The 27,105-nt window shown below is 54.8% G+C and overlaps 4 protein-coding genes across 10 annotated transcripts; 2 read left to right on the top strand and 2 right to left on the bottom strand.

Annotated features, from left to right (window-relative positions):
* The first annotated feature begins 2,626 nt into the window (after positions 1 to 2,626).
* Positions 2,627 to 6,200, top strand: LOC119120217 (corticosteroid 11-beta-dehydrogenase isozyme 2-like). 4 transcript variants are annotated; one of them, XM_037246899.1, is made up of 6 exons: positions 2,688 to 2,721; positions 2,759 to 2,989; positions 3,670 to 3,882; positions 4,155 to 4,340; positions 5,013 to 5,150; positions 5,363 to 6,200. In XM_037246899.1, the coding sequence occupies exons 2-6, from the start codon at positions 2,812 to 2,814 to the stop codon at positions 5,782 to 5,784; spliced, it is 1,137 nt and encodes a 378-aa protein (XP_037102794.1). In that variant the 5' UTR covers positions 2,688 to 2,721; positions 2,759 to 2,811; the 3' UTR covers positions 5,785 to 6,200. The 4 variants fall into 4 exon arrangements, with proteins under 4 accessions (XP_037102791.1, XP_037102794.1, XP_037102792.1 ...); XM_037246897.1 differs by having other exon boundaries at positions 2,698 to 2,724; positions 2,760 to 2,989; XM_037246900.1 differs by having other exon boundaries at positions 2,701 to 2,718.
* Positions 6,201 to 6,900: 700 nt separating this feature from the next.
* Positions 6,901 to 12,480, bottom strand: gpatch1 (G patch domain containing 1). Of its 3 annotated transcripts, none has more exons than XM_037246889.1 (20): positions 12,333 to 12,480; positions 11,944 to 12,078; positions 11,766 to 11,851; positions 11,517 to 11,677; positions 11,135 to 11,232; positions 11,006 to 11,070; positions 10,491 to 10,742; positions 10,269 to 10,419; positions 10,066 to 10,142; positions 9,545 to 9,752; positions 8,996 to 9,295; positions 8,639 to 8,817; positions 8,393 to 8,520; positions 8,223 to 8,311; positions 8,024 to 8,139; positions 7,644 to 7,950; positions 7,409 to 7,525; positions 7,260 to 7,336; positions 7,038 to 7,183; positions 6,901 to 6,969 (listed from the first exon to the last, which is right to left on the bottom strand). In XM_037246889.1, exons 1-20 carry the CDS (start codon positions 12,418 to 12,420, stop codon positions 6,918 to 6,920), a joined length of 2,832 nt encoding a protein of 943 aa, XP_037102784.1. In that variant the 5' UTR covers positions 12,421 to 12,480; the 3' UTR covers positions 6,901 to 6,917. The 3 variants fall into 3 exon arrangements, with proteins under 3 accessions (XP_037102784.1, XP_037102785.1, XP_037102786.1); XM_037246890.1 differs by having other exon boundaries at positions 7,038 to 7,180; XM_037246891.1 differs by having other exon boundaries at positions 7,409 to 7,511; positions 7,645 to 7,950.
* A 5,151-nt stretch (positions 12,481 to 17,631) lies between these two features.
* cebpa (CCAAT enhancer binding protein alpha) lies at positions 17,632 to 19,658 on the bottom strand. 2 transcript variants are annotated; one of them, XM_037246901.1, is made up of 2 exons: positions 19,175 to 19,658; positions 17,632 to 18,457 (listed from the first exon to the last, which is right to left on the bottom strand). In XM_037246901.1, the coding sequence occupies exons 1-2, from the start codon at positions 19,460 to 19,462 to the stop codon at positions 17,918 to 17,920; spliced, it is 828 nt and encodes a 275-aa protein (XP_037102796.1). In that variant the 5' UTR covers positions 19,463 to 19,658; the 3' UTR covers positions 17,632 to 17,917. The 2 variants fall into 2 exon arrangements, with proteins under 2 accessions (XP_037102796.1, XP_037102797.1); XM_037246902.1 differs by having other exon boundaries at positions 19,184 to 19,658.
* Positions 19,659 to 21,024: 1,366 nt separating this feature from the next.
* Positions 21,025 to 23,446, top strand: cebpg (CCAAT enhancer binding protein gamma). The gene is made up of 2 exons (XM_037247923.1): positions 21,025 to 21,180; positions 22,422 to 23,446. Exon 2 carries the CDS (start codon positions 22,458 to 22,460, stop codon positions 22,932 to 22,934), a length of 477 nt encoding a protein of 158 aa, XP_037103818.1. The 5' UTR covers positions 21,025 to 21,180; positions 22,422 to 22,457; the 3' UTR covers positions 22,935 to 23,446.
* The last annotated feature ends 3,659 nt before the right edge of the window (positions 23,447 to 27,105 follow it).

Below are 27,105 nucleotides of genomic sequence, written 5' to 3'. Positions count from 1 at the left end.
GGAACATCGGGCCGCCGAGTTCCAACTTCACGTCCAATTGGTCATCTCGTGTCAGTCGACGGTCAACTTGCGCTCGCTCGGTCAGACTGGAAATGGCACTTCCCCTTTTCAACTGGGTCATCACCGCCGCCACCGTGTTGGGCGTGTGTGTAGTGGCTTTGTGTCCATTGTGAGTCAGAAATGTGCAAACACTACTCTGTGTGTGTGTGTGTTGCATTGTGTAGCTTTTGTCTGTGTGGTGATTGTGTTGAGTGAATGTCTATTTTGTTTGCGTCTAATGTGTGTAGAGTGAGCATGTTTATGTTTCCGTGTGTGTAGTGAGCGTACTATGTTTGTATGTTTTGTGTGAAGCGCGTGTGTTTCTGTGCACATACTATGTGTGCCCCAAATAGTCTTTGTGTGTGTGCGTGTGTCTGTGCACGTATGTGTGCCCTAAATAGTCATTGCGGAACACTTCCATAGTTTTTTTTTTTTGGAGTTCCAAACGGCTCAGTCGGAGTCGCATCTCACGTCGGACACGTCGTTGTTCCAAAATAGTGGTGCCCGCCGGGTGGCTGAGCTAGCACCTTTTTTCTTCTCGGGAGCTCATTTCCGAGGCCGTAGACATACGACAGATAGCGTGTGTGTGTGTGTGTGTGTGTGTGTGTGTGTGTGTGTGTGTGTGTGTGTGTGTGTTTCTTCGAACGTCTAGCGCGTTAGCCACATCAGCCACGCAGCTACCGTACGAGCCGCTTTTATAACGGGGCCTTTAACAAATGCAGTAGAGGCTCTACATATGGATGTGTAAGGCGGCGGCGGTGGTGGCCGCCTGCCCGTCTAACATTTTGGCGTTTTCAAATTGTACATCCATTCTCATATGCCGTGCCCCGTCAAACGGACGAAGACGACGACTCATTGGCTAATAATAACCTGCGTGGAGTGACTAATTTTTCCATCAGCTGTGTGTTGGCGTGCGTGCGAGTTTTGCGTGAGGTGCCTACGTGCGTGCATGGAATGCAAACGTTCCCGTTTCAGGGTCGGCTGCAAGGAGGTCTCCGAGTGCCACTAACGAGCTAACTTGGCACGTCTGAAGGGATGATGTCAGCGCGTTGACCGGGAAGCGCTGTCCGGCGCCGATGGCCGGGGCTCTCGTTAGCGGATGGCGTGAGGACGGCCAGACGGGCGGACGTCAACAATAGCGGCGAGCAACGCATTGTCCGAGCCGAGCGTCATGCGGCGCGCGTGCGGTGTCAAAGGTGCAACCTTTGCACGCACGCACACAAGACCAGAGTCTTCTTTTCTTTTTTTCTTTGGCAGGCCAGAAGGCCGAGCGGCAGATGTAGGCCAGCCCGCGCTAATCAAAACCTCGACGGCGCTTCGCCGATGCCGGCAAAGATGCCAACGAGCCCGCTTGGCTTTCGCCTGCCCTCACAAAAAAAGACCCACATGCACAAACCTGCTGGCAATGAACTTTCTCATTGACATTTCTACACAGACTTGTATACTTTAATCACACATTCTCATGTTGACGTCTTGAAATGGCCAACAAAGACGTTTATGAGCGCGGCTCCATTTCTCAGCGTGCTTGCAAACCACCAAATGCGCACGTGCACAAACACACGCGTGGACGTGATCAATGTAAAATTTGTACAAGGCTTACGGCAAGCGCAAGGTCAATTCCTGATGAATATGTGAGAAAAGTTCAGAAGGGGCACCTCGCCGCCTGGCACTGCAATTATTTGGACTCGTGGCGGCGTTTGTAAAAAAAGACGGTGAAGCGGCAGCGCCGGCCTTCCGAGTGACCTTGCGCAAGTCCCCGCAGACGTCCAAAAAAATAACAATGAAAAAATTAATAATTAAAAAAAAAAAAAAAAATGAGTCAACGTTCTGTCAACGGCCAGAACGTTCTGATCCAGAAAGCGCTGCCTCCTACAAGCGGCGTCTTAAAAACACGGACGGCTTTATCGCTGCATTGGGGGCTGCCTGTGTGTGTGCGCGCATCTAATTGTGCGCGTCAATCCGATTAGCGTCAAGCAAACGGCCGCCACGCCTTGACTCACGCCGTGTGAGTCGGCTGTTAGCATGTGGCGGGCGCCAAAGGTTACCTGGGCAGCTGGTGGGAGCGCTCGCCCGCTCGCTCGCGCGCGCGCGTGCCTGCTTGCCACTCAACGTTAAACTTTAAATCCCGCACGTGACACATGTCCAGACAGGACAGATTAAACGGGCACAAGACAAGCAAGAAGAAACTGGCTATGACGTCATCACGTCAAGGTCCCATGACCATCAACAGACATACCCCTGAGCTAATAACATGCGCCACCAGTTGGTGTGGAGCTCATACTACACGCACGCATGCAGGCACACACACACACACACACACACACACACACACACACACACACACACACACACACACACACACACACACACACACACACACACACACACACACACACACACACACACACTTGATGATCTGTGCGTCGGTGTGTTAGTGTCTACCTAAAAGTGTGTCATTGTGTGCGTGTGTCAATGTGGAACTGTCTTTGTGTGTGCGCGCGCGTGTGTGACGGTGCGCGTATGTAGACACGGGACCCCGTCGTTGGAGCGGCGCGTGTGCACGCACGCGCGCGCTATATAAGAGTGCGAGGGCTTGCTCCGCGTTCAGTCCAGCGAGGAGGAAGAGAAGAGCTCGGCGGCGCGGGAGGCAGCCGCGGCGAGCGAGTGTGTGCGCAGCGCAGCGCAGCAGCAGCAGCCGCGGCGAGCGAGCGAGTGTGTGCGCAGCAGCAGCAGCAGCAGCAGCAGCCACGCGGGTCTTGAGTTGCGTCACAAATGGACGCGTGGGCGCTGGCGTGGTGGACGTTGGCGCTGGGGGCGGCAGCGTTGGCGTGGGGCGCCGCGACGAGGATGCTGGCACGAGCGCTGAAACGCGACGACGTCGAGCACAAGAGAGACGAGCCAAAGGAGGACAAACTGCTGGCCGCCGGCGGCAAAGCTGTCGTCATCACAGGTAAACCGAAGAGCAAACCCCAACCAAACAAAACAAAGCCAAAAGACTTGCTCGCTCTCTCGCTAACCTGCCAACACACAGCTCGCACGGCGGCGTGCGCCGACACACTTCCCCTCCCCTCACCTCACCTCACCTCACCTCACCTCACCTCACCTGAAGCACACGCGATGCCCAACCTGACTTTGATCTGTGCAGTCACAACCTGTGCGTGCGTGCGCGCTTGATAGTAGTATCTTTGTTTTTGTGATAGTGTGTGTGTTTGTGCTCGTGACGATATAGTTGCACATGATGTGTGCATGTGATAAGAGTGCGTGCGTTCGTTCGCGCGCGTGCGTGTTTGTTAAACTTTAATGTCTTTGACTCTTTGCCCCTATTTGAGCAACAATCTCTTCTGTGAGTGCGCGTTGGCGCGCGTGCATGTGCAAGATAACAGTGCATGTGCGTGCAGCCGTGTTTACTACTACAGGGATCATTCCAAGTTTACACGCACGCTCACCATTTCATAATCATTCACTAGCGCGCGCACACACACTAGTAAGACACGCGCAAATGTTTAGCAAGAGCGTTCCTCGACTGCGGTCACTTCAAAGTTGCTCAGCAAATGCCCAGGCAGCAAAAATGTATTGCTTTTGCTCAACCTGACTATTTACTATGACCCCCTCCGCCGCCCCCATGCACAGGCTGCGACTCGGGCTTCGGGAAGGCAACGGCCCGCCACCTGGACGGCTTGGGCTTCCGGGTCTTCGCCACGGTGTTGGACGCAGAGGGAGAAGGCGCCTGCGAGCTGCGGCGCGCCTGCTCGCCGCGACTCTCGCTGCTGCAGCTGGACATCACGCAGCCGCAGCAGGTGCGGGGAGCGCTCGCCCAGGTTCAGGCGCAGCTGGGACCCCAAGGTAAGCTCCGCCCGCCACCAGCGTGCCTGCACTATTAGACTTTGCGACGCCAATTTCATGGCAGTCCGAATTGAAACTTGAACTTGTAAGGGAGGAAAACGAAGTTGGAAAGGAGGAAAGCGTCCAGAAGCATTGCAAGACTGAAACGTTGCCAGCCGCCACTCGAACGACCAGCTTGCATGCACTTTGAGCGCTCGCTGCCATGCAGGCGTTGCCATTACAACTCGAAGTGAGTGCATGTGTGTGCGTGCGCGCGCGCGCGCGCGCGCCAGGTCTGTGGGCTCTGGTGAACAACGCCGGCGTGTGCGTCAACTTTGGCGACATCGAGCTGTCTCAGATGTCCACCTTCCGCGGCTGCATGGAGGTCAACTTCTTCGGAACGCTCAACGTCACCAAAACTTTCCTGCCGCTGCTGAGACGCGGCAAAGGGCGAGTGATCACCGTCTCCAGTCCGGCGGGTACGCGCGCGCGCGCGCGCGCACGCGCACACACACACACACACACACACACACACACACACACACACACACACACACACACACACACACACACACACACACACACACACACACACACACACACACACACACACACACACACACACACACACACACACAGAGCCGACGAATTTTCTCCTCGACACGTTTTTTTTCCAAATGGAATGTCGCAAGTGCCTTCCTTCCTTCCTTCCTTCCTTCCTTCCTTCCTTCCTTCCTTCCGCGCGGCGTCCGGTACCGGAGAGCCCCGCCCGCTGTCAGTCCCGCTCCAACGCACCCGATCGAAGCCATCGTCAGCGACCTTTGCCCGAGCGAGCCGACGATTCGGATCGGCCGCCGGGTGTGTTGGAGGGAGCAGGCTGCTGACAAAAGCCGGGGGGCTGGAGAGGCCTGCCCGGAGGCTGCAGCGGGAGGCGCGACTGCTCCCTCTAGTGGCGCGCCGAGGACATGACGAGCGGACGTCACTTTTTACTTGAATACGTTTGCGCTGCGCGGAAGCTATTTGTTGCTACTTGAATGCCCATCGCGACTGCATGTGTTACACGTTTGTCCTCCTCCATTTGGGCTATTTCCCTCGGATGAAAATAACTTCTTTCAATTGGATTTTCTCTCTGCGTGTGCGCGCGCGCGCAGGCGACCAACCCTTCCCATGCTTGGCTGCGTACGGAGCGTCCAAAGCGGCGCTCAACCTTTTCATGGAGACGCTGCGACACGAGCTGGCGCCGTGGGGAGTCCACGTCTCCACCATTCTGCCTTCGTCCTACAAGACGGGTAAGGCCATGACTGATGACGCGCAGCGAGCGAGCGCACAGGCCGAGATTGACGCGCATCGCGCTCGCTCGGCCACGTGCCGCTCGCTCGCTCGCTCGCACCCACCTCATTTGGACTACGGCTGTGGATTTCGAGGTTTCCTTCCGTTCGCGATCCGTTGACCACGTGCCAGTTTGCCCACTTACCTCTCACTTTGGCTCGCGGCCCACCAGGTCAGTGCACCGACACCACGTACTGGGAGGCCCGACACCAGGAGCTGCTGCGCTCGCTTTCTCCGGCGCTTCTGGAGGACTTTGGAGAGGACTACGTGGGCGAGACCAAGGAGCTCTTCCACCACTTTGCCCGCCACGCCAACCCGGACCTCAGCCCCGTGGTGGACGCCATGGAGCGGGCGCTGCGGGAGCCGCAGCCGCGGGACCGCTACTACGCCGGGCCCGGAGTGGGCCTCATGTACCTGGTCAGCGCCTACTTTCCTTCCGCCCTCAGGAACCGATTCCTCCAGCGTCTTTTTGTCAAGAAGAGGTTGGCGCCGCGGGCGCTCCGAAAGGATGCCGCCCTCGGGAAGGACTCCGCCGACCAGTGTCGCCATGATGACAACAACAATGACGAGGAGGAGGCGGACAAAGTCAAGTAGCGCCGGGCGGCGGGCACGGTGACAAAGAAAGCAGAAGGCATTTCTTTTCAGCATGTCTCAGGTCCAGGTGTGTAGGAGCCCATGCTTTGTCCTCACTTGAAAGACAATTCCTAGCGTGCACAAATGGTCCACAACCAGCGGAGGCAGCGGCACCGCCACTTTACGCTGAACCTGCGGACCTGTTCTCCCCAGCCGACACAACGGGAAGGCACAAGTGAAAGCAGCGAGGCACGATTCTCCAAAACAGGAAGAGACCGAGGAGTTCCCCCGCCTGCCTCGCCTCGCCGCTCGCTTTTTCCGGCCTGACCGTGACATCACGTCCTGTTGCTCTCATTCCAACTAACCAGCAGATTTTGTATCAATACAAGCATTTTTGTAGCTCATTCTTTGATAGAATTAAAGTTTTTCACACACTTGTGCTTGCATGAGCACAGTGCTTCCCTCTCACAAGGCAAGGAAGCGTCGTGTCGCGGCGTGCATGTGTCTGTCAGCACTTGAGCGCGTCCACCTCCCTACCTACCTACCTACCTACCTACCTACCTACCTACCTACCTACCTCCCTCCCTCCCTCCCTCCCTCCGATCAATCCAAACCAGCCGTCAAAAGTGATTTGGCCCCCAAATGTGCGCTGCCCATTAGTAATAACCACTGCAAAGGTTTCTCGAGCACATTTGGTTAAATCGTGACATTTCCCTTTTTTCCCCAACCAGTGTTTTCATTTCCACATTTCCCCCCAAAATGGGAAATGGGCCCACCCATTCACAGTGCCTGGCTCGCAACTACTATTCACAGCCCTTGGACATTTTTTCCACGTGTCCACCTGGCAACTACAAACGTTGATCTGTGTCGCCAGTGAATTGCAAGGCGATACGGGCGATTAGTATAGCCCATCAAAACGAAAGGGACAGAAATGCGGCGTGGCGTGTCCTGAATGGACGTGACGCAACGCTGCACCAATCAAACAGGCGGGGGGACACGAAGCGGCTCTCTGGAAGCGCACTTGCCTACAGCCGCTCCACCCTACCTATCTATTCCTGCCATTTTGGATTTCCTGCCAGTGAGACCGCGCCGGAAGAATTGTTTGGCCGATTTGCCGGCAATTACCAAATGCCATCATCGTGTCCGTTAACTTTTTATTGCCATGTTGCTGCGGTCACCTCCTCAGACGGCGCTGCGCTCTTCAGCCTGGAAAAGCACACACGCACGGTCTTTAAAGGTGCTCGTGACCTACTGCCGCCAATTTGCCCTCTGACCTCCTGATCAATTCCGCCGTGGTCTCTGCATCTTGATGGTCGCTTTGTTCCGAGGTGTCCTCTTCCTTCTTTGACTTCTTACTTTTCTTCCTCTTCTTGTCTTCTTGCTGCGTCACTTTGATTTTCTTCTTCTTGCTTTTCTTCTTCTGGTCAACAACAACAACATAAAGAAGGAGATGAAGAAGAGGAAGATACTTGAGCAACCGGCGCGTGCGTGCGCACCTTCTTGTCTTTCCTGCGTTTGTGTTGCTTCTTGTCCTTGCGGTCCCCGGCACGGGCCAGCGAGGCGGCGGCAGCCCCTGCGCCCCAGCGGCAACGACAGGAGATAGGCGTCAGCCGACGAGGGAGCCAAAAAGGCAGGCGGACCTCACCGAGACGGAAGCAGGGAGGAGGAAGCTTGGGGCCGAACTCAGCCGCTTCCTGAGCCGGTGGCGCACGAGAAGGCGCAGCAGCAGCGGCGGCGGCGGCAGCAGCGGCGGCGGCAGCGGCTTGCGGGGACAACAAAGCGCGTCACATACCGGGACAGGACGTGTTAAGTGACCATCGGCCGTATTTGGTATATTTGAAATGGGCTCCAGGAAGAGCATGCGTGTCAGAGCGAGTCACCTGTCTGCTGGGAGGACGAGATGTCAAAGAGGTTCCTTGGTGGCGCCGCCTCCGTCCGCTCCTCCTCGTCTTGCTCGCCGCCCCCCCCCGACGAGGCCGACGAGGCCTTGTCGTCGTCGTCGTCGTCCGAGGAGCCGGCAAAAATGGCTTTGAACACGTCCATTGGAGGCCGTGCCTCCTCCTCTTCCTCCTCCACCTCCTCTTCATCATCCTCATCAGCTTCTTTATCATCTTCATTGGCCTCCTCCTCCTCCTCCTCCTTCAGCTTCCTGCTTTGTGATAGGTCGCGTGGCCCGTCAGGTGTGCTCTGAAGGAGAAGAAGAGAAAGAATGAGGATGCAAAAACAAAAAGAAAAAGGTCACTCTGCCTTCACACGCTACCTCAGACGTTTGGGAGGCTTCTTTGACGTCACTGGCTTGCTGAGCGGAGGCCTGGCCGGGCTCCGCCTCCTGGTCCCACCGCGACTTCTTGGCGGTCTGCGCCGCCTTAGCAGGCGCTGAGAGAAGCACGGAGGGAAGATGAGCGCGGCGACGGCAGGAGGTCAAAGACGGCGGCGGTGGGAAGCGGCCGAGCGGCAACCTGCTTGCTCGCCGCCCTCCTTCAGCGTCAGGAAGTTGAAGACGGAGAACTTGTCCCGCTTGACTTTGGGAAGGCCGACGGTGGACGACCTGCAGCCAGCCACGTCACGCGACCGTGACATCGTTTCCGTGCGTGCGCGAGTGGGCGCGTGTGTGCGTGCGTGCGCCTACCCAGGGTAGGGGTGGGCTACGTTGAACCTCCTGCAGAGAAGCTTGTCAGGATGCCACTCAAAGGTTTCCCTGGTCAGCTGGCCGAACATCTTCATCTTGACGGCGGCCTCCTTGTCCTCCATGTGGCCCTCGACACACGAGCACACAGACCGACCGGTATCAACACACTCACCAATGGAGAATGGCGAGTGCACGTGAACAGGTTCGGGTTAACCCGCAGCTCCCTGCTGGGGAACGGCCGCTTACCTCCCGCTCCGCCGCCACTTCCACATAGTCGTCGTCGTCCTCCTGCTTAGCGCGCGTGAAGCGACTGGCCAGCATGGAGGAGGTGGGCCGGTACAAGATGGACGCTCGCACAAACTCCTCCTTCTCCCGGCTGCGCTCCCACTCCGTCATGGAAGGGTCCGAACAGGCATCCAGGGCATCTGCAAGCGAGCGCTCGTAAGCCGGCCGGCCAGGAGCTTGCCAATGGCCAGCCAGTACCGCACGACAATGCGTTTGGCTGGGTACGTGTGTCACGGTGTGTGTGTGTGTGTCACTGAGTGTGTGTCACCGAGTGTGTGCACACGTGCACACTTACTCGTTTTAAAGGCAAACGTGTACCTTTCTCCCCCAGCCGCAGCCGTCCCAAGTAAGTGTCATATCGGGCTTGCTTGCCGGCATTCTTCTCAAAGGGTTTGAAGGTCCGTGAGAGGCCGTCGCAACCTCGCCACGCAACCGCCGCCGCCGCCACCTCCTCCTGGCGCCGTCGCAAGGAGGCATCCGAGGGGGCGCTTGGGGGCGGGGCGCCTGAGGGCGGGGCACCTGAGGGCGGGGCGCCCGGGGGCGCGCCGCTGGCCGCTCGCAAGCTCAGCAAGCGCCGGCGGTCTTCGGGCCGTAGCAATTCCATGACGGAGGCGGGGCCTGCGTGGGAAAGGGAGAGACGACAAATCACGGCCGTGCCTCTTTCAAACGTCGGGACAATTGGTCGCACGGCAAATCCTCTCGCCGAAGGAAGGCAAACCACAACGTGGGCGTGCACGGCCGCTTACGTGTCCGGGTTTGCGTGCGTGCACGCGGATGGTTACGTGGGCGCCGGCGTGCACGCGTGTGGTTATTTGCGAGTTGCGCGCGCGCGCGGGTGGGCGGGCGGGTGGAGGAAGCGCTTCCTACCTGGCAGGGCAGCCTCCCCCAGCAGCGCCCCCCTCTGGTCAGACATCACGTGGTGGCGGCCGGCATCCGGGGTCGGCGCTTGACCTTTGGATGACCTCAGAGCTTCAGCCAGGGCGGCGCTCACGCCCGAGACGTGCGACACGGCCACCGGGGGGCGAAAGCGGCGCACCGGACGGAAGTCGGCCGGCAGCGGCGGCGCAGCAAAAATCTGCAAGCGAGCAGCACAACTTTGACTCGGTTGGAACCTAACCTTCTTTCCAAGGCATCGTCCGCCGTCCACGTACGCTAGTCATATGAACGCGTCTCGTCACATCCAACGCGCTTCAACAACGTTAACGGTCCACTGGTGCTTTGGCAGCCCCTTTTTTGGCCGGCTATCCCGGCCGGCTCGGCCTTTGTCTTCTGGCCGGCTGGCTTAGCCATGGAGCATTTTGATCTTGCCGTGACAATTTTGCAGCCGCTTTGTGCAATCCTTGCCCTCGGAGCCAAATGTTGACTGGGAACTTTGAGACTTGACTCACAATTTTCTTTTCCTCGGGGCTGCGGGCCAAGGTGAAGCCTTCCAGGATTTTGCCAAGGTACGCCGCCTCCTTGTGGTCTGCAAACACAAACATGTTAATGGACGGCTTTCAAAACAAAGACAAAGCAAGAAGGAAGGAAGGAAGGAAGGAAGGAAGGAAGGAAGGAAGGAAGGAAGGAAGGAAGAAAGAGATCGCTACGTTACGCTTGTTTCTGTTGCCGCGGTCGTCGCAAGGGGCGGTCCAGCCGTAGAGTCCGTCCCCGGGCTCGTCCCCCAGCACGGTGTCGTACTTGGACATGGCGTCCCGCCGGTACACGTCCTCGTCGTCGTCCTCCAGCGCCCCCACGCCGAAGGCCTAAAGGGCACATGGTCGGTCACGCCCGCCCGAAGCAGCGCATCTGCGGCAACTTCCCGACGGAGACTCACCTGGCCGGCCACGCCGCCGCCCCTCCGCGAGCGCCGAGGCCTTTCGCCAAAGAGCCTGCTGGTGGCCTCCGAGTGCGGCGAGAAGAGGTCCGCCAGGCTGTCGTCGGCCTGGTCGCGTAGCGCCATCGCCGGATCCAGTCCGCTGTAGCCCAGGCCCTGAAGCCCCGTCCTGGCGGCAAAGTCCACCGCAATCACATCTTTGGGGGCGAAGGTCACGTTCTCGGGGGCAAACTCGCCGCCATCGTCATCCTCCTGAGGGGCACCGCCGCGTGGTTACTGTTCTGCCCGCGCTCATTGTCATCGCGGCCCCGCTGCTCCCGTTTATTCTGGTCGCCCGCCGCAATGGACCCGGTTTCCTTCCCTGCTACAATCGCGTGTCGGCCAGCGGGGAATCGCCCCCGAAATGGGGGCTGCCGATGCCAGTGGCGACAGCAAAGGCAAAACTAAAGACTCTCGAGTCAACGTCTGGTCATCGATTGACCGACTCGACCGACCGACCGACCGACTCGACCCACCTCGGAGCCCTCGGAGCCGGCAGGGGGCGGGGGAGCGCAGCCGAAGACTCTCGGCCCGTCGTCGGCTGGAAAAGACAACGTCAAACATCCGCCTCGACGGTGGCGCCGCCGCGGGACAAAGATGCGTGCCTGGGCGTTGTCGGCGAGCCTTCCTCTTGACGCGGGGCCCCACGCCCTGACCTGCTTTCCAGCCCATCCGGGTCAGGAGCTCCACGCCTATACAAGACCTGAAACGGGGCAACAAGGGCACATTTTCAGACGGAGCCTTTTTGTGCCAGCCGACGGATCGAGGCAAAGACGCCAGGCGCCCAGTTCCAAATTGCCAAAGCCGTGGGACGGAACCATGGCACATATTCAGACGGAGCCTTTTTGTGCCATCCGACGGATTAAGGCAAAGACGCCAGGCGCCCAGTTCCAAATTGCCAAAGCCGTGGAACGGCACCATGGGCCCAGCCCAAGGCGTTCGCTTGGACATCAAAACGAGCGCGTTGCTTTCTTGAGCGTCTCTGACCTCGCAGGGGCGATGAGTTCGTCCAGGAGGTTGTCTCCCGGTATGATGGCCGTCTGCGCGTTGACGGCCTTGGCCCTGTCCCAGACCGCCGCCGGTGCCCGGGACGCAAACGGCCCCGTGGTGGTGATCTGGGTCGGGGCGATGCCGTGCTCGCCCAAATCCTGACAAACACACCAAACAAAACGTCAGCGCTTCAGGACAAGACGGAGATGGTGGCATTCAGATGATGGACCACTGTGATAGCGATACCTCTTCATCCATGAAGTCTTGGGGCGTGGCTCGATGTTTGTCCGCCTTCTGCTGCCGCGACGACACAAAGGTGGACGGCGTCCATCCTGTCACAGCAAAACGACAAACAAGGTCAAGGCCGCAACCGGTCGGCTAGAAAGGGGTGAGGGAATGAGGTCGATGTGCGGGACTGACTGACCTTCTTTGGATCCCACCGTGTTGTAATAGCCTGCCGAGAAGCCGCCTGTGAAGGCGCCGTGGAACCGCTGGTACCGCCCCTTTTCATCCCGAACCGTCTGCTCGTGGAGAGGGATGGGCTTACGTGGGGCCTCATCTGACAACACACACACACACAAGTTAACGCAGGACAAACACGTAGACGTTATGACATCGGTCTCAGAAAAGCACGACAATAGCATACACACACACGTCTGTGCAAAACCACACAACGCAACAGCAATAACACGTCCAAACTGGCACACGCGAAAAAAACTCAAGTCAGTGTAGCACGCACGCAAGCAAGCGGTTGTATTTTGTATTTCGCTTAGAGTGTCGTCGTTGTCACCCAAGTGCGGAAACACAACGCACCTTCTTCCAGAGGTTCCAGAGGCGTCCCGTAAGTCACAAAATCTACCGCCGCCTTGCCGTCGTCGACGTCTGTGCCGCCGGCCGCCATGTCGCTTTTGGCGGAACAGGAAGACGCCGCTACTGCTACGGCGGCCGCAGAGGGACGAAAGAGCGCGGAGACTGTGGGCCAGGGCGCCCTCTGGCGTCGGGCAAATGATGCCCGAAGGCAGCTAGCTATCTTACGTTGCCACCGTTACTGACAACTTCTGTTAGTTTTTCGCTGAAAGCACTGTTCTAAGAGCACATGATAAGGGTTGGCTCCTTTTTGGAGTAATGAAAGCCTCTCAAATCACAACTTCACTTTCCCCATTGACCGTTCAGAGTACCGCGAACTGTGCCTTCCAGAGGGAGCTTTACATTTTGCAGCGACATTCTGTCTTTCACGTAAAAAATAGAGCTATAATGTTTCAGAAACGTACTAAATGACATGGCGTGATATGGGGAAAACAACGGCGAGGTTTACAGGAATAATGAGATGAAACATTGCGGGTGGCAAAATGCAAATCAATTCAACGTGGACTGGTGTACCACGTAAGGGAGCCCGCGTCCCACAGCGGATCGTTGAAGCGGATCGTTCGCGTCAGCTCCAAGTCGCTCAGCAAACATAAGCGAGGGCTGCTGTCACCGCCACTTTACAATGTCTCAAACTTCACGGTGTCACGTGACGTGACGTGACGCTGGCTCCATCCCCTGAGGGTCCGTTCGTCCGGCTGTTCGCGGTCAAAGTCTTGCAGCCTCTTCCAGAGTCAATAGAGAGAAGAAAAAGAGGCCAACATTCCTTCCCCACGATGCAGAGGGAGTGGGGGAGTGCACGCACGCACGCTCGCTCGCTCGTTTGTTGGATGCTGGCCGAACCCCAAAACGCACTCTTGGGGGTTTGGGTGGGGGTACTTAGTCGGGCAGCTTTTGTGATTGCGCAAGCAAAAGTAAAGAAAAGAAGAAATCGTTTGGCCTTTCTCAAGTAAATGTTTGCACGTTTTGCTTATTGTGTGAAACCGACCCAAAAGCAGCCGTCTGTCTGTCTTATTGTTCTTTGCTCGTTCGTCCCGCCTTCCCTTCCGGACGCTGAACTTCTTCCACGTCTTGCCACTTTGCACGTTTTCCGGCGCTACTTTTCTCATTTGTAACGTTTTTTGGGTCCATTGTTTCCCACCATTCCGCACGTTAATGTTCAGCTCAGTCGCCTGGAAAAATAGTATTCCAGGAACATTCCCTAAAATCCACCTTTTTCGTAAATTCCCATTTAAACACATTGTCCACACGAATTAGGACACATCGCAAACGATTCCCTGGCTTGACGAATTCAAACCTTCAAAGAAAACCAAAGTATTCTCTACATTCCCAAAATGACCACATTTGCTAACCCTCAATGAATTCCTCATTTCCCCACACTAAAACACTCACGTTTAGAGCCAGATTCTACATGACTCCCACTTCCTGCAACATTTTTGCACAAATTTTCATTTGTGCGTTGCCTAAATGAATTCTCCATTCTCCCCTTTTTAATTTCTCCACTTTAAAAATTCTACCTACCACCTTCAGATTCAGACTGGCACAATTAGGTGAAGTGCCCACCTTTGCCCAATTCTACATTTTCCATGTCCAAATGTTACCGTTTCAATGTATTATTTTTCAACATTTTTGATCTGACTCCAACCAGTCTGAGCATACATTTTCCACATTCCCAAAATTCCACGTTTCTTCTGAAAATTCAGCATTCGTTTGGACAAATGCTGCATTCTGCCCACCTCTCTCATGCAAGATCTCTTGACTGATTCCAAAACGTTTTACCAGCTAGTGACTCATCATATGCCTCATTTGACTCATATGGTGACTTTTGCGGTGACTCACCGCATAACTCATGCAGTGACTCTTTTTGACTCCCGTGGTGAGTCGCCACAGGACTCAACATGTGGCACATTACATGACTCACACGACCACATGCATGAATCACCATGTAACTCACCACGTAACACATCGTGTGACTCACATGAATCATTTGACTCATGTGCTCATTCACTACATGCCTCATGGTATAACTTATTTGACTGATATAATGACATGTGCGACACGTCATGTGAATCAACGCATTTTTGTGAGTCACAATGTGAGTCACCACCTGACTCATCATATGACGCACGAGACTCACCGTGACTCCTGTGACTCATGTTGTGACTCACCACTTATGAGACTCATCCCGACTCAATACCGTGACTACCCATTTTTTTTGGACATTTTTTTCTTCATGAACATATGAAGCTTCCTGTCGATTAGCGTGTCGTATTCCTTGTCTAAAGCAGCGTATGCTTAGCGTCACGCCGCCAAGGTCGGCCACGCGCTCCTCTCGCATAAGTCCGATGATGACCGCTTGACCCCTGAGCGAACCCGGCGCGACCCATGGCTGAACCGTAGGGCATCGGTGGCTAGCGGAGGTGTTAGCGCTGCGCCTCAGATAAGTCACATGCAGAGGCACCGAACAAACGGACCGGTCGCGCCGACAAACGGGCCTTTGTCGAACAAACGGAAAGGTCGCTCTGACAAATGGGCCTTTGTCGCCGGCTAATCGCCGCGCTCGTTAGCCGCACGTTAGTGCGGTTTAAGACGGCCGCCGGGATTAAGACGGCCGTCCGCCCGGAGCCCGGATTACGAGCCGGGACGCACGCGGACATCTGCGTCCGATCGCCTCAGGAATGTACTCGCGGGTGGGAACGCGAGCTTGCTCGGCGACACGCCCCCGCCATGACATCATCAGTGCGTTACGCGACATTGTGTCAGGGGGCTTTCTAACGCTTTCGGCTCTACGAGGAGCGTTTCCCGGCAACGCCACTCGTGTTCATTTGAGCCCTGCTCCCAAAACAACAACAAAAGTTTACAAGCGACAATCTTACAGCCGATCACATTGAGGCATTTGTTTAGGTAGCGAGTGAAGTGACTCAACATAACAACTATAGTCATTCAGATAACGCCGTTTGTTTGGGTTTTTTGGGGACACTTTGTGTCAGATCGAGGCTGCCGTAGGTCAACAGCCGTTTTTTCACAAAGGCGGTCCAGCGCCGGCGCTGTGCTGCAGAGGCCCAGCTGTGACTCGGCGCAAAAAGAAATCCGTGAAAAACAGGAAGCGGTTTGCCAGACTTCCTCCGCGAGTCTCGTCTTGTGACGAGCGCGCGGGCCGGGCCGGGCCGGGCCGGGCCGGGCCTCAGCTGACGCCTGCCTCGCAGAAGCCAAACGCTAACCTAACTCCAAATTTGTCGAGCTCGGACAGCGTCACGGCCGCACCGGTGGACCTCTTCTTCTGCGGTCGCTGTCAAACGTTAGCCAAGCGTTCCGGGACGCGATTGGTCCAACAGGAAGTTAGCAAACGGCGCTCGTTGGGCTTAGCGGTTAGCGAGGAGGACGCGGCGGGCCCGACGAGTTACGTCAAAGGGGCCGACCTGGGCAAAACCATGCCGTGCAAAAGTCATCCATTCTTTGGGCCGAGCCGCCCCAGCCCCACTGACGTCTCGGTCGCTGTCTCGGCCAATACCAGCCCGGGGGTTTAGGGTTGGACTGACAAAAGCCGCACGTGGGTCAGAGGGGCTAACACAGGAGGCTTGAGGAGCGCTGAGCACCCGGGCAAAGCGCTACGGAGGCCGTTTGGAGAGGAACTCGTTGTTAGCCTGCCAACCGAGAGGTCAGAGGTCGCAGCGCAAGCGGCCGGCTAGCCGCTCACCCTCAAACGGGAAGCGAAGTCGAGCCGAGCCGAGCCGAGCCGAGCCGTGGCCCATCCGTTGGCTTTTTTCACGCTTTCGCTTCCCTTTTATCCCATGGCGCCAGCATGCAGAGAGAGATCCACGTACATTCACAACGCACGCTCAAAAGAATGCGCAGAGCGACTCGGACATGATTTCTCTCGCTCGCTATGTGTGTGTGTGCGTGTGTGTTTAATGCGTGTGCGTGAGGACAGGAGGGAGAAGTTAAAAAAAAAAAAAAAAGAGGAAGAGAGCTGTTGCAGGGTGCTGACACTTCCTGCGGGGGGGAGGAGCCTCCTTTCTGGCTGTCTATCACACCTTGTGACCTCTGCTCACATCATCTTATCTCAACACGCATCTGCCTCTCTCTCTCTCGCTCTGCGAGTGTGTCGTCAGTGCGTGTTCTCAACGCGTGTTTGCCCGCGGGAGTCTGTCCCAGCCAGACATGGGCGGACTTCCTGTTGAGGAGGAAGTGATGATGTCAAAAAGTCGCAGTCAAAGCCTCGGCCGGCCCCTTACGACGACAAGATGACGACGTCACAAATAGGCAAAGAACACAAGTCGTGTCCCCGGCGGGCACGCATCCGAAGCGTCGAGTCCTGCCGTCAAGGCGCCGATCGGTTGAGTTCGGCGGGCGCGGACGCACTACCGAAAAACATGTTGTCTCTCGAGGACAAAAAGAGAGCAAAGGATGTGGCCACGCTAGTTCCAAAGTCCCCAAAGCGCTTGGAGGAGCTCCACGCCGAGGGAGCCCCAACCGAGTGCGGCGTGGGCGTGTGGCTGGACTGGGCGCCGCTTGCTGCACCGTGACACCACAGCCAAACAAAATTGTGTTTGTGTTGGACTCCCACTGTATGTGTGTGTGTGTGTGTGTGTGTGTGTGTGTGTGTGTGTGTGTGTGTGTGTTGACAGACCTGGATGGACGCCATCTTTGTCTGCTTCTCCCCCAGTTGGCTGCGGTCTGCTGGGGGGGGGGGGGGGGGGGACTCTTCCTGGGGGGCCCAAAACGATACACGGCACACACACGCACAGTCTGTCTGAGGCCTAGTGACAAAGTGGCGCTGACGAATCGTCCTGGCAGACCTGAACCCAGAGGCGTATTGGTACCGATAGCCCGCCGCCCCGCCCAAGCGACCGGCGGGGTGCTCTGTCATGAGGTCGCTGTCGACTGCAAACACTCATCAGACTTTCACCTTTGACTTTGTGTGTGTGCTTGAGGTGGTCAGAGTGCACAATGGTTTGTTCAGGGAGGGGGCTCACACATGTGTGTACACACACACACACACACACACACACACACACACAGTCCATTTGCGCGTGCCTTTGAGAGGAGGCGGCGACGAGTGAGTGAGTGAGTGAGTGAGTGAGTGAGTGAGTGAGTGAGTGAGTGAGTGAGTGAGTGAGTGAGTGAGTGAGATTGGAAAGCCGGCCAGGGGGCTCCTGTGATGTCGTGGCAGGTTGTGGCGGTGTCGCCATAAACATCGAGCGGCACCTATCTGCCGCCCACGATCACCAAAACCATGAAACAAAGATCAAACAAAGTATTTTATTAGTCGAACAAGTTCTATCGTGTCGATTTGGAAACACCATCAATTCTGTACGTGTGTGCGAGCGCATTTGTGACCCATTGCGTGTGCGCGCTTTGTTCCTGTCTGTGTGTGCGTGTGATAAACTACGGAAACCAGGACCTGTGTGTGACCTTTTGACTTTGTGTGTGCGTGTCAATAGAGGAGAAGAAAGACGCACGCGCGCACGTGCAGTCATCGGCAGTGCCGTCCAGCGCACGTACGGATCCCGTCGTTTCTTGGGCGCGGGTCCTCAGCTGTGCGCGTGCGCCCTGTAGCGGGCGTCGGGGACGTGCGGCTGCTGCCGGAAGACCCCCCGCAGGGAGTCCAATTCCCGGCTGAGGTGCTCCACGCGGCGCCTTAGTCTCTCGTTGTCCGAGCTGAGCTCCAGGACCTTTTGCTGAGTTTCCATGTTGCGCATCTTGGCCTTGTCGCGACTTTTGCGCACCGCCACGTTGTTGCGCTCCCGTCGCAGCCGGTACTCGGGGCTGTTCTTGTCCACCAGCTTCTTGGCCTTGCCCGCCGGCGCCGGCCTGTGCGGCGGCCGGTGAAAACGAAGGTCGGGGGGCACGTGGAGGGCGTGGTGATGCGGGCTGGGCGTGGGCGGCGGGGTGGGCTGGCCCGGCTGGAGGTGCACCGAGGTCTGCGCGCAGTGGGCCGCCTGGTACTGCAGGTGCGGCGGGGAGTAGCAGTGGCGGTAGGCGGCGGGGGTTTGCCGCAGGAGGTCCTCGGCGCACGGCTCCTGCTTGATGGCCAGCCGACGCTCCCGCTCGTACAGCTCCTCCGCGTCCACCTTGGCGACGGCAACAGGGAGCACAAGTTGAGAAACGGACAAATTGATTTGTCGATCCAGCCCGCAAACGAAGAGATACAAGCGGATAGAGGTGCAATCCTGTCAAACAGCGGCGCCAATCAAATGCGACGGGAAAAGCTCCAAAGCCCCATATTGCCATCTCCAGAGGCCGATTCAAAGTGACGGTGGGCTGGCCGCAAACGCCCCCCATTTTTGCCCAAAGCGTCCAATGCGCACGAGCGGCGTTTGAGGCGGCACCACGACGCCTCCCTGCCAAAAAGCCGCTTGCCGTCAAAATAGGCAAAACGTCTGGTCGGGCAGCGACGTCTCCGGGATCAACCCGACGTGGCGCCCGCTTTCCGTTTCCGAGCGTTTGAAAGATACGAACTTTTGAAATTTCTCCAAAACAAAAGTAGCGGACACAACACTTGTCCCGCTTACGCCAAGTCGATCCACTAACCAACAGTCACTGGCTGGGAACGTGATCCGACTCAAATGAGCCTTTTACGCCCCAAAATCCAAGGGCGGACTCGGAGGAATTCCCGGACCCGTTTCGAGTGCAAACCGTCTGCTTCCCTTCGGATGGATGTGGATTTGTTTGTCAATATTTGGGAACATTTTGGGGCTGCATGCACGCGGGACGCAAAAGGCGTCCTCGCTGATTCCAATAATTGAGGCCTTACGTTGTTTAGGCTAACCCCCCCCCCGCGGACGAACCTTGAGCACCTTGGCGTTCATCTTGGCGTACACGTGCGGAGAAGGTCCGTGCGCGTGCTCGTAGGCCGTGGCCGCGCGCAGCCGCGACGGGTGGTGGAAGAGCTCGGCCAGGAATAAGTCGTCGTTGAAGGCGGACGCGTCGATGTAGGGGCTCAGGTCCACGGACGTTTCCGCGTCCCCGATGTACCCCGCACCGAAGTCGGTGGCTTCCTGCGCGCACGGGGCCCCCAAAGTGACCGGAGGCCCCCCCGGGGCTGCTGTCTCGTAAAGCAGGTTGTGCAGCTCCATGGAGGGACTAGGCGGCCCGCCGGAGAGAGAGCGTGCCTCGGAGAGCGCGCCTCGGAGGGAGCGCACGGCGTCTGACTTGACTGACTGACTGACTGAGTAAGGATCGAATCGAGTGCAGCGCTGCGTCGTCCCCCGGGCCCCCCTCCCGGTCCGTCCGCCAGACGCGTGCGTCGCCCGCGAGTCAAGTGTGGAAAGTGCATCCCAAAGAGTTTTTATAGGACGACGATCAGGTGGGCGGGAACACAGTCGGTCGTGACACCACTGACGAGCGCGCACGCACGCGCGCCCCGCGCCTGTTTGACTTGTTGCTATCTGTGTGAGCCTGTGTGTGCGTGCGTGCGTGTGTGTGTGTGTGTGGCGGGGGAGGAGGCGGAAAGGGGGGCACTTGGTTGGGGGCGAGTGCGTGAGAGAGACAGCGAGAGAGAGGGGGGGGGCTTGGCTGTATGTGTGTTGTGACTATTTGTGTGTCTGCGTGTGTTTATTGGCGTGCGTGTTTGAATCATTTCTATGTGTGTGCGTATGCGCGCGTGTTTTAGTGTAGTGTTATGATATGTGCATATATGTGTGTTTAAGACCATTATATGTATGCGCGTGTGACTTGTGCACGTGTTCACATGGAGGTTACGTGTGTGAAAGACTTGTGTGTAGCCCAAGTGTGTGTACGCGTGTTTGTGAATGTGAGACTTCTGGATATCTGTGCGATAGTGTGCGTACGTGTGTGTGTGGGGGGGGGATTTGTTTGTATGGGTGCGTGTCAACAAACGGTTCTGGATTTCGTTACTTTTCACCTCTTCTGGGCCAAAATGGACGCGCGCGCGCGCACACGCAAACACACCGCGTTCGGTTCTGTTTTTCTTTATTTGGATCAATTATAGCTGATAGTGTTGATGTCGTGTAAATGTTTTAATTTCCCCAAACTGTCAGTTTGTGCGCGTGTGTTGTGGTTGCGTGGACTGCAGCGCCCTCTAGTGCACCCGAGTAGAATTTTCATGTTTTGACGTGTTAAGTTTCAGGTTTTAACTTGATAAACAAAATAAAGCTACATATTTGTTTAAGGTTCAGCCCTGATTCGGAAAGAATTGTCGAGGAATGCACAAGTCAAATTTAGCATGTTAAAACGTGAAACTTTACGTCGTTACGAGAATTTAATTAATTATTGCGATAAGACTTGAAACCTAATCACAAAAAGTCTCGGTATTATACATATTTGATTCTTTTTTTGTTTGTTCCTGACGTGGCGGTAACACATACACACGATGGACATTATTATTTTGGGGGGCTGTGTTTTGAAACATGACTTGTCTCGCATTTACCTGTAACATACTGTTTTGAAAAGAAAAAAGAAAAAAAAATCGGTTGAACGTTTCCTGGTGGCCCAGGCGTAGGAGAAGATGAAGTCATTCGCGTGTCAGTTCATTCCAGAACGTCAGGGCGCCTATTGGTTCAACGACGCGTCATTCGTATCCAGGGTTGCGTCATGTCGAGCGTTCGGCATCGCAATTGGTCGAGCCGGCGGTAGGCGGGTCTCAGTCGCCCGGGATTGGCCGGCGCCAGATATTGCCCTACATGGCCAAAGAGATTTCGCAATCAGCTCGTGTCCATGTTGGAAACCAAAACAGCCCGAGCGCGCGGGGTCTTTTGGAACAATTCAAGTGGAAACTTTAGCCCCAACCTTGTCAACTGCCAGCGCTTCTTCGCGCCGGTGTCGCCCCGTCAAGGTAACGTAGTTTTTCGACGCAGCTCAGCAAAAGCGGTGTTGTGAGCCGGAAGCGCGGCGCGACGCGGCGCGACGCGACATGCCAACAATGGTCGGCATGCTAAGACATGCTAGCCGTAGCCTCAGCGTCAACATTGACAAAGACAGCAAACTAATGGAGCTCGTTTGACGCCGTGGCTTCGCTTTCGCGTTTACATTTGGCGTCGTGACGCGTCACGCCATTCCGTCTGCGACGAGCCCAAGTTACTCCGAGTGCTCCGCTCCAGTCGAAAATGTCAAACGAAGCTGATCGATCGGCCGGCGCGATCGTTAGCCGCGTTAGCCAAGCGTGCGCTCCCGTTCGTCCTCCTAATGTGTCATTTATGCGTCATTGGAGTCCGCTTCCAAGTGAACGTGGAGTTCCCCGATGATGCAACAGCAAGCAAGAAGCAGGCGACCGATCGCTGCTTGTTTCCACCCGGAAGACTGACGCATGCGCACGTGCGCGCGCGGCTGCTGCTGCTGCCGCCGACGCCGCCGCCGCCGCTGCTGCTGCCGCCAGGTTTCGTGGAAGAGAAGAGATGTTTTCTTTCTAGTTTGGTTTCTGGTTTTGGGTCAACCTTTGGAGCTTTACGGAAGCCAAACCTTGGCAGTATCGCGTTACAACGTGGTAAGATTTGACGTTTTAAGATGAGTTATCTTGTCCAATTGTGACAAGTTGTCTCGTTAGTCGTGCGGACCTGACAAGTTCTCGCATGAAAACGTGACAAAGAAATTGACTCCTGTATTCAGCTAAACAAAACAAAGCAACTCCTTCCGATTCAGGTCACGACTGAGTCTTTTATGTCTCTTCTTTTCCATCAAAGTTAGTTACTCGATATTCATTGTTTATGAATAGACTTTGTTTCATTTGAAAATCTGCCAAAACTCAGGATTCCAACCTCTCAGCAGTAAATATTCTCTGATGATCAACACATGTTTGTTTGTTTGTTTATTATTTTTTCTTCATCAGAGTTGCAAGTAAACTGTCCAGGAAGATTTGTCTGTTTTTGTTATTCTCACACACACATCACCCTATCATAATAACAACAACAACAATAATCATGTCAATATTTAGTCATTGCTAGAAGTGACGATGCATGGTAAACTCATGGATCGGTTCGAGACATTTGTGAGATCAGCCTTTGGCGATTGTTGGCGATTTCCTGTCACGTGTTTGAGACCGACCGCAGCCATCAGTTGATTTTGTGGCGGATCCTTCAGGTGCCCGTCTTCAGTCGCCGGTCAGCGGTCACCCAAATGAGCCAGCCGCCGCAGCCTAAAGCCACGTCATCGGACCACAACGGCGTCAGCGTCATCCAGAGTCAGAGCCACGCCGCCAGCGCCGCCAGCGCCGCCAGCGCCCTGCTGCAGCAGGTACCTCAGCCGTCGCCGCTCAGCCAGGCGTCGTCCCCGGGCGCCGGCAAGGCCGCCCCCGGCAAGATGAAGAAGGCGTCGGCGGACAAGGACAGTGACGAGTACCGTCAGCGGCGAGAGCGAAACAACCTGGCGGTGAAGAAGAGCCGCCAGCGCAGCAAGCAGAAAGCCATGGACACGCAGCAGAGGGTCAACCAGCTCAAGGAGGAGAACGAACGTCTGGAGGCCAAAATCAAACTGCTCAGCAAAGAACTGAGCGTGCTCAAGGACCTCTTCCTGGAACACGCCCACAACCTGGCCGACAACGTGCAGCCCCCCTCCGGGAACCCCGAGGCCAGCCCCGCCCCCAACAACCAGTGAGGCGGGGGGCGCCGACGCTCCCCTGCAGCCTGGCGCCGCCTTGGTCTGACGGGAACCAGACACTGGGACGGACGGGGTGGAGCGGAGCGTGACCTGCTGACGTGTCCCCTTTTCTCTTTTTTGCCATTTACCAACACGTGACAGTGCAAGAAAGCGTTTGGTGACGCTCGCTCTTCCTCTCGCCTCGATTCCGCTTTGCTGGCGGCGGCGGCGGCGGCTAACTCTTTGAGGTTGATGGGCACGTTCAACTTGACGCCAGACTCTTGATTCTGGACTCGATGCTCTCCATGCTTGATTGTGGCTTTTGACTGAGTGTTTGGAATTTGATGGTGAACTCTTGACACAACTCTTGATTGTGGCCACTTCTCCCTTGACTCAATGTTCTGACTTCAGAGCCAAGACTTGACTGGCTCCGAAATGTGCATCGCCCGCCATCCAATGCTTGTCCAGGGTCTTTGTAAATGAATGAACAATACGCCAAAAATACGTTGACATTGCTTTTGAGGAAAAAAACCCCCAAAACCTCATTCTTTCATTGGAGAATAAGATTTCTTGTGAAATGATACCGCAATGACCATATGGCATGTTTATGGTGCAGCCCTGGTCATTACTCATGGCGGATTCTGGAATTGATTCAACAACATGTTCATTCTGGGCCCTTGACTCGTCGAGAACGTTGATTCTAGTTTGTGAAGTCCAAACTCGCTTGGTTCTAATTTGTCAAGTCCAAACTCCCTGGAATGGAGCCGTTGTCTTTTGTGGACTCGACACTTGAGAGTCTGAGCCCGGATTCTGAATTCTCGACTCTGTCTGCTTCCGCATGTGTTCATCGCCTGTGCTTTTGTTAATTAGCATGCTTAACGTCATCTCTTGATGAGCCTTTCTGTTCCAAACCTCAGCTAAATCCTTCCTTCCTTCCTTCCTTCCTTCCTTCCTTCCTTCCTTCCTTCCTTCCTTCCTTCCTTCCTTCCTTCCTTCCTTCCTTCCTTCCTTCCTTCCTTCCTTCCTTCCTCCCTTCCTTCCTTCCTTCCTTCCTTCCTTCCTTCCTTCCTTCCTCCCTCCCTCCCTCCCTCCCTCCCTTCCTTCCTTCCTTCCTTCATTCCTTCCTTCCCCGTAGAATGGCTTACGTCAAACGTTCATTTGCATGTTCTAACACTAAATGTGATGTGGTGTTTTTTTGTCGTTTTTGTTTTGCGGCAACGGCGTGACTAGCCGCGAGCTAGCTTGTTAGTTAGCTCGCTACCTACCTAGCTAGCTATCTAGGTTAGGATGACTTCCAGTTGACTTTGTTTGATGCCGCACACACCTCGCAGTAACGAGGACCGATCGGATCCTCGTCCGGCTTTCATAAAATAAAGGGCGTTCAAATTGGACCAACAACATCAAATGTTATTTATTTACGCTGGTGAAAAAAATATTTTTATTGGCTATTTTTTTGCTCATTGATCTTTTTGTGCTCCGAGTGGAACGATAATAAAATCCCGTTGACATTTGCATATGTAGTATTGATTTATTGGTGGAAGGCGAGTTTTTGCTACGTTGTTTCCTAAGTCGTGCGGTCGCTGTCACACTTCACACAGCGTCGCAAAAAAAGAAAAAAATTGCTCAAACTACGGGCAACGGATCGCACACTCGGGGAAATGTGACATCATGACAGACCCCAGACTCTGAACACGCCGTTCATGAGTCGTTCTTGAGTTTTGACCCGAGACTCATGATTTGAGAATCAAAACAATGGGCTTTGCTTCTGGATTAGAAACTCCAAAGTCTGGCCTCAAAACTCTTGATTGTGGACTCAAGGCTCTTGACTATTGCTTTTGGATCTTCCAGACTCTTGACTTTGGTTCTTGACTGTAGGCCCTTGTTGATAGATTCTACACCTTGAACGTTTGACTCCATAGAGTTTGCACTCCAGACTCGTGATCCTGGACTTTCAACTTTACGACTCACTAATACTGGCCTGCCAACTCCCCATTCTTGATCCTGGATTCATCTCTGTTGACTCTCTTACTTTTGACTCTTGTTTTTCAACTCTTGACTTTACATTCTGCACCTGGTGTGACTCCACAGCATATGAACCATCTTCCCAGTAAGGTATAAGGTGAGAGGGTGGACTTCCCGTCTCAACAGGAAGTGCCCTTTGTTGATGGTCAAAGTGCTCATTCTTGATTGGCTTGGCGATGGTCCTTCACCATACAAGTCTGCCAATTGTTGAAACGTGCAAACAAAAGTCTGTCGGAGGGTCAATATTAAAGCCGCGCGGTCGGTCCCTAATGCTCCCGATAGGCTCACCGGGCGGGCCAGGGGGGCGTGCCTGCCTGCCTGCCAGCCTGCCTGCCTGCCTGCCTGCCTGCCTGCCAGCCTGCCAGCCTGCTGCCTGCCTGCCCGCCCGCCCGCCTGCCTGCCAGCCAGCCAGCGCTTTGTGCTTCTTGTGTGCTCTATCGCAAAACTTGGGAATCCTGATAACACAATCGCCTCACAAACACGCGCATTACACACATACACTTGCACACTTGCTCGAGGTCACATGGGCACTAGGTCACCCGGTTGTAGAATCTGTGTGCATTCACTGTGCGTGTGTGTGTAAGTATATTGTCTGCATGTGTTATGTACTCTATTGTGTGTATGTGTTCAACGTGTGTGCCCTTTTATTGTGTGCATACATAAATGTGCACGTGGTGAATGTGTGCTGAGTTTAATGTGTGTCCAGGGACTTTTGAGAAATGCTCTTGTCCTTCGTCTTGTCTGTCTCACTGTTGGCCAGAAGAATGAGAGCAAATGTCACCCAGTAAAGTGCGTGTGTGTGTGTGTGTGTGTGTGCGGGCGAGTGCGTGCGTCCCTGTTTGAGTGGGTTGTCTGGGCGTCCTACCCGCCGACGGCGAGTGCAGTCCTGTTGGCCAAAGCGCTGACTCAGCAAGAAGGCCAAAGGTCATGTCCTCAGAGTCTCTTGTGACCTTTGATCCTGCAGTAAATCATCACGTCTCTATCGCAGTATTTGAAAAGCTGAAAAAAAATCAAACCCGTGCGTTTTAATAAGCATGTAGTGCCCTCTGCTGGCCGGAGAAAAAGTTATCTCTAAATGCATTTTATCTTTGAAATTTCCAAATTTCCTGTCCTCAGATAATTTTGTACAGCGACAATGCACTAACATTATAAAATGGCCCTAATAATTTCCGAATTTGGAAAAAAGGAAAAAAAAGGAATAAATATTGCTGACTTACATCATCGACGTCCGGTGTTAAAAAAAAAAAAATACTATGGGAGTGACTTGGTGACCTCTGACCCCTGACATGAAAAAGCCTAAGTCACCTCTTTGCAAACAAACATTCCAAAACGGCCAATCAGAAGAGCAGGTAATCTGATGGGCGTTCCAACCGATGGACGAATCTGTATCTGGCCTACACATTACAGATATTGTCCGTCCGTCCGTCCGTCCATCACTTCTATCACTTCATATGATTAATAAAGATCAATATTTGTTGGTCTATTTATGCCTGCCGGGGGCGTTTAATGACAGGGAGAGCAAAGAAATGCTTCACTATTTCCTCTTTTCTAAGATGAGCCCGTTGGCGGCTGCAAAGTTTGACACGTCGTCACGTGACCGTTTGGCGTGCTAGGAGCTCTTTCTTGCGTCGAATGTGCGCCAAGTCCCAAAGCGGCAGTTTACTAAACTGATCGCGAGAGCGCGCTCTCGTTTTGGACTTTTTTTTTTTTGGAAACTTTGATATGACCATACATATTAGTTGATACACAAGTATCCAAGTAAACAACGCAACAAAATAAAACAAAAATAATCTAAGCATTATCAACAAGTATATTTTGAAAAGCAAGTTTTTTTTTCTTTCTTTTTCCCAAGGGTACAAGTAATACGTGTAGTGTACGATTATAAAAAGAGGCCGCATTGGTGTAGGTAGTGCAGGTTAAAGGCAATGATGACGACATATTAGAGCGCTTCTGTGAGTTTTTCACCTGACTGAATTTGTTGTTGTATTTCTTTGCGGATTTCGGAGCAGCGACATCCGGTAGCTGATGACCCATTTGCGTTCACATTGTAACATCCAAGAGGAGTCAGAGGGGAAAACGCTTTTGACTTGTCCGTCAGAGGGGAAAACGCTTTTTACTTGTACGTGACTGGACGCACTGCGTTGAAACCATGCAAACACATTTATTT

The sequence above is a fragment of the Syngnathus acus genome, chromosome 3, assembly GCF_901709675.1.
Source record: "Syngnathus acus chromosome 3, fSynAcu1.2, whole genome shotgun sequence".
NCBI classification, from domain to species: Eukaryota; Metazoa; Chordata; class Actinopteri; order Syngnathiformes; family Syngnathidae; genus Syngnathus; species Syngnathus acus.
This window is presented reverse-complemented; position numbering and strand designations above follow the sequence as displayed.